This window comes from Prunus avium, chromosome 1 (assembly GCF_965620075.1).
Source record: "Prunus avium chromosome 1, drPruAviu1.hap1.1, whole genome shotgun sequence".
NCBI classification, from domain to species: Eukaryota; Viridiplantae; Streptophyta; class Magnoliopsida; order Rosales; family Rosaceae; genus Prunus; species Prunus avium.
This window is the reverse complement of record NC_142284.1, coordinates 37,733,725-37,739,724: the sequence shown is the minus strand read 5'-3', so window position 1 is coordinate 37,739,724 and position 6,000 is coordinate 37,733,725. Positions and strand designations below refer to the sequence as shown.

Below are 6,000 nucleotides of genomic sequence, written 5' to 3'. Positions count from 1 at the left end.
TTTGGCTGTGTTCCAAGTTGCTTCCGTTTCTTCCTTGTTTCTTTCTATGATATCCGCCATCATTCTCTTTGGTTATTTTATTCGAGAATCACTCTGGTACAGGTGACCTGAATGAACTACTGGTTGAACTTATGTGGCCGCCAAATGCTTAAGCATGTGTTGCCCTAATTTTTCAGACCGGTGATATAAATTCATCAAGTTTTATATAATTCCAAATTAAGATATTTACAAGCTTCTTGTAATGTTGTACCAATTTAGCTGCCGTGGCTGTTAAATCAATGGGCCACAAAAGAAACAGGCAGGTGCAGAGCTGCCTCGGCCTGGCTGAGTCATTCTAACAGTTTAGATATAGGGGCGTAGATAAATCCCTCACTATAGAATTCTTGTGGCCTGTTTGATAAACAAAGATAGATTATATGTGGAGCTTCATTTCTCATTAGAGAATGATCAGTTCTCGTGATCCAATGAATGAATCAATCAAGTTTGTTGAAACCAAGAAGAAAATGGTGGCAAAGCTCTCTCTCTCTCTCTCTCTCTCTCTCTCTCTCTCTATCTACCACCAGTACTACCGACTGTCTTGCACTCTTCACTACGCCTACGAGGCACAACACCCACAATCAAAAGTGCAACCACCATGGCCCACGTCGTACCCTACCATTCTACCTAATTAAGTGTTAATGGAGTTGTTAGTGACAACATGTGCCTCTTTACTTATTTCGCTGACCGTTGTCTGTCTGCTATTACTTATTAATTGAGTTGTTAGTGACAACTTGTCCCATAATTACATAACGGAGACCATATTATGTGTTTTTCTTCAACCATAAGGAACACTTACCCTATGAGTTGATAGACAATATTTTCGCCATCATTTTATGTCACATTAAATGGAAGAAGATCCGAACTGAAACGTAAAAAGGCAAACAAACTATCTTAACTAACTGATTTATAATTTCAAAAATCGGATTCCATCGTAGAGGAGGATCCCAATAATTTCAACCCAACTTCCCATTTATGCACCTAGATAATTAGGTCAAGCCTACCACATGCCACCGTCGGTGACCCCGTTACCCATTATGCCCTATAACAATATATAAGTATGTATGTAGTCCCACAAAATTAACTTTTTTTTTTCTCTCCCTTTAAATGGGGGTCTCTTTGTCACAAGTCTATTTCACCAATTCCTAAAAAAGAAAAAGAAAAAGACTTTAGAAAAAATCAATGGACGTGAGATCCTAACTCAACCGCCATCGCCGGTCCCTTGATTTTTGTCCCTCGCTTTCATCTTGAAGTGGCTAAAAAATCCCATTAAAATTTCATCAAATCTGTGAACCTCCTAGTTTGGTCCGTCACCACCAGTCTCCAATGTAAAGATTATAAAACTCTTTTATCTCATTTCACTATCAAATCTACTTTGCTCTCACGGGCCCAAACGAATCTCTATCATTTCTATGCTTTGTCTCTTAACTTTCCCTCCACCATATAAAATACCCTCCAAAAATATGATAATCAAGTGGCCATTTTCCTTTTGTTATCTTCTAAATGTTGCTTCCTCTTTACATTCACTCATTCTACTGTTCCTTTTATTCTCTTCCTAAAAGGCTAAAAGGCTAAGAATACCCTGTTTATCTCTTTATCAGCTGCATAATAATAGCTTCATCTGGGCATATAAATAATGACTCTTCTCCTTGCAGTCCTCCAATCCCCATTTCTTAGCATCAAATCTGTTGTTGTTGTTATTTTGCTTGATGGTATAATTTGAAAGCTTTGTGCTTGACTGAGTTCTTGTAAAAGTTGGTGTTTTTAGTCAATTTCAGGGTTACAATGCCGCCCTCATACTTCCCTCTTAGGTGGGAGAGCACTGGAGACCAATGGTGGTATGCATCACCTATTGATTGGGCAGCAGCCAATGGCCTATATGATTTAGTCAGTGAGCTTCTTCACCTTGACACCAACCTCCTCATCAAGCTGACCTCTCTTCGCCGAATTCGGCGCCTTGAAACTGTCTGGGATGACGAGGCTCAATTTGATGATGTTGCGAAATGCCGCTCTCAAGTTGCCAAGAGACTCCTCCATGAGTGCCAAGCACAGAGGGGTCACAACTCTCTGATCAGGGCTGGCTATGGTGGCTGGCTTCTGTACACTGCTGCCTCAGCTGGGGATGTGGGTTTTGTCAAAGAGTTGCTAGAAAGAGATCCTCTTCTTGTTTTTGGTGAAGGAGAGTACGGTGTCACTGACATCTTTTATGCTGCAGCCAGGAGCAAGAACTCTGAGGTTTTTAGGCTGCTGTTTGATTTCTCAGTCTCCCCAAGGTTTAGTCTTAGCAATGGAGAAGTGGAAGAGCGGTTGGGTGATATTACTTCAAATTTCAAGTGGGAAATGATGAACCGTGCGGTTCATGCTGCTGCTAGAGGAGGGAATTTGGAGATATTGAGGGATCTCCTTGGGGATTGTGAAGATGTTTTTGCTTACAGGGATGCTCAGGGATCTACTATTTTGCATACAGCCTCTGGCAGAGGGCAGGTTGAGGTGAGGCTCTTGTGTTATATGCTTGTTAGATGCTTCATGTATACAGCTTTTCAAACATCCTAGTTGCTTCAGAACAATCTTTTCATTGCTTAGATTTCAGTTACTCTCTTATCGTTTCTTAGAATATTGATGCAATTGAAGGTATTGCAGATCTGATACTCAGTCATTCATGAATTGTGGGGGGCTTAATTAAAAAAGATTCATAGAAGATGGAAGATTTCTTGCTCACTTATTTTTTATTACTTGAATTTATGTAAAGTGCCTATTTGTTTTGAGTTATAGTACTGACATATTTTGGTTGCTCCTTTCATTTGAAAGCGCATATAAAAGGGAGTGAGCACTGATTGACTTAAATTCTAGATAAACAGTTATGTGGTTAGTTGTTTGCTTGGCCTTAACGTCCACTCGTAAATAGTTGGCTTTATGATGTTGATGGCTGCTCACTAAATTTAATGGCCTCACAGGCACTGCAACTTGACTGAAATACTCGTTTTCTTGCTTGGTTAAATTTGAACCTGAGATATATCATTCTTCAGTTGATGATCAAGCAGATAATTGTTAAAAACCGTAATTTTCAAATTATCCTTTTGAACATTGAACTACTACTTATAATGTTAAGTTTGATCATTCTTTATGCAGGTGGTTGAGTATCTAATAGCATTCTTTGATATCATCACCATTGTAGATAATCAAGGGAACACAGCTTTACATGTGGCCGCTTATAGGGGTCACTTAGCTGTGGTGGAGGTCCTAATTCGTGCATCTCCCTTGTTAACTTCTTTATCAAACAACTATGGTGATACCTTTCTACATTTGGCAGTTGCTGGTTTCCGAAGCCCTGGTTTCCGGAGACTGGACAAACAGATCGAGCTCACTAAGCAATTAGTATGTGGTAATATTGTGAACACGCAGGACATTATTAATGTTAGAAACAATGATGGACGAACCGCTCTTCACATGGCTGTAATTGAGAACGTTCAATGCAATTTGGTGGAACTCCTCATGACTGTTCCATCAATTCATTTGAATATCCGCGATTCCGATGGCATGACCCCACTAGATATTCTCAAGCAAAGGCCAAAGTCAGCATCTTCTGAACTTCTGATCAAGCAATTGATTTCAGCCGGAGGGATCTCCAAGTGTCAAGATCATAAAGCCAGGAGTGCCCTTGTTTCCCATTTGAAAATGCAGGGTATTGGGAACAGTCCTGGGACCTCCTTCAGAATTCCTGATGCAGAGATATTCTTATACGCAGGCATTGACAATGCTTCTGATGCCAGTTGCGAACAGTCAAGTGTGCAATTCTCAGGCGAGCTAAATCAGTTTGGCTCAGTCAACTCAGTAAACAATAAGAAGTCAGGTTCTGTAAATTATGCGGCAAGGCGCCTTAAGTTTCTCCTTCAATGGCCTAGGAGGAAAGAAAAAAAGGAATCTAGCAGAGACTTAGGAGATGGTGATTCTTTGGAGTCATTTAGTTCATGTATAGATTTGGACGACAATCCAATCCCACTTCGGCAGATGTATTCGAAATCTTCCTCTCTTCCAAACAACAAAAGGACGCTTTCTGCCAGGAGTTTTCTTCCAAGCCCATACACTAAGATGAAATTTACTGCTGGTCTAACACATGGTGTAATTCAGGCAAAGCCTCATTTAGCTTTTCCAGCTCATTCATTTTCAAGTCCTCTGTCAAGGTCATCTATGTCTTCACCTACTTTCATTGCCAAAGAGAAGAGTGTTGACATTCTAGGACCCTCTTGCTCAAATGGGAAAGCACCACAAGTGAACTTCAAACAGAGTGAGTTCAACAAGAAGATAATAAACCAATATTTGTGTGTTGGCGCGCAAGGCCTGGACACGGAAGAATCAATTAGCTGCGCATGGCCAAATCAGAGTTACAAACATTCCACTTCTCTAGTTGCTTGATCAGACTGTACAAACGAGTTGGTGTTTTTCGTTAGACCTATAGATATAATAGAATTATGGTGAGTTCTCAAAAAGTTCTTTTCTTTATAGATATGGTTTCTTTCTTTCTTTCTTTATCCTTTTCTCCCCTCTTTAGATCACATGTTTTATAATATCTGTGGAGTATATGCATAGTTGCATACAAGGTGTAAAAGCCGTCTGAATAATGTTAAAAAAAATGTTATGAAAGGGATGTGTGTTTGGCATATTTGTAAACCTCAATACCTCATGTGTTGTATGAATTTTGGCCCTTGCACACTGGTTGTTAGATGGTTGAGTCAGCTAAGCTTAATTTATGCTGCATAGTGATCAAATGGTTTCCCCTATCTTCTCTGGTTACCCTTCACAAGTGACTTCCAGACGACCAATTTATATTTCTTGATAAATTGACATAAAAAAGCTACTTAGTTTTGGCACAACCAAGTGTTCAGGTTCGTTAGGCTTTGAATATCCCATCATAAAACTACAGAGGGCCATAAAATGCTTACATGGTTGCACTTTTCCTGTTCTCACTGCTGTTCTTGTTATTCTTTTCATCTTTTATAAGTCTTTTCATGCCAACTTGTGGTTAGAAATGTGAAGCGTTTCTTTGTCATTCATGCCTCTTTGAACCTTTGATATCTGCTAACAAATGCAATCTGATATACCAACTACCATTGTATATAATCGACTTCAAACTTAGATTGGCTTGAAATTGATGTTCATACACACAATGATGTGGTTAGGTGTGGCTTGAATTGTGCTGTCCACTAATTTTATTTCTTATTTTGCTTGGACATGTTCTCATACTTGATACGCCGGCCACAATGCATGCATGCCTTCTTTATAGAAATTCTTGGTATCCTGATCCTCACAATCAGGAATTTGATGCACGAAAAAGCTTGGTATAGGCAATTTTTGACCAAAAGGACAACAAGCAACTCATGTGCCATTTGAGATGGGCTGACTTTGTTCTTACCTATTATGACATTCTCAAGTCAGGACCAGACGCTTCTCCTATTTTTCCAATTCGGTTATCCAAATTTCTAAGTTACAAACAGGAACTTTGAAAAGTAGGAGATTGCAGTGTTAATGTGGGCCTCATCATGCGCACACTCTCGACATGACTTGTAGACATGCGAGCATAAAATTTAACTTCGGATTAACAAAACTACCTAAGTTATATCCTAACTTCCGACTCTCAATAACATGTACATGGTAACAGAAAAATAGTTAGGATTACGATAGATTAAGGATTCGATCTATCCAAAAAGATAACATAATAAATAAAAAAATATAAACATAAATAGAAATGCTACTTATTAGCTAGCGAGTGGATATGGGAAGCCTTGAAGTGAGATAATAGCGGCCTTGGTCATGAGAGTCTAATGGTGGGAGCCATGTCTTAAAGACAAGGACATGAGAGTCTCCATGGGACCTTGGTCATGGGGTCTAAGGTCTCCCCTTGGTCTTTGGAGACGTTAACGTTTGTTACTTGGGGTTGGCTTAATGTATCAAGATTCAAGACATAGA

The 6,000-nt window shown here is 39.5% G+C and overlaps 1 protein-coding gene across 1 annotated transcript; it reads left to right on the top strand.

Moving 5' to 3' along the window:
• Positions 1–1,423: 1,423 nt before the first annotated feature.
• LOC110753134 (uncharacterized) lies at positions 1,424–4,694 on the top strand. Its single transcript, XM_021953946.2, has 2 exons — positions 1,424–2,526; positions 3,166–4,694. The coding sequence occupies exons 1-2, from the start codon at positions 1,822–1,824 to the stop codon at positions 4,447–4,449; spliced, it is 1,989 nt and encodes a 662-aa protein (XP_021809638.2). The 5' UTR covers positions 1,424–1,821; the 3' UTR covers positions 4,450–4,694.
• The last annotated feature ends 1,306 nt before the right edge of the window (positions 4,695–6,000 follow it).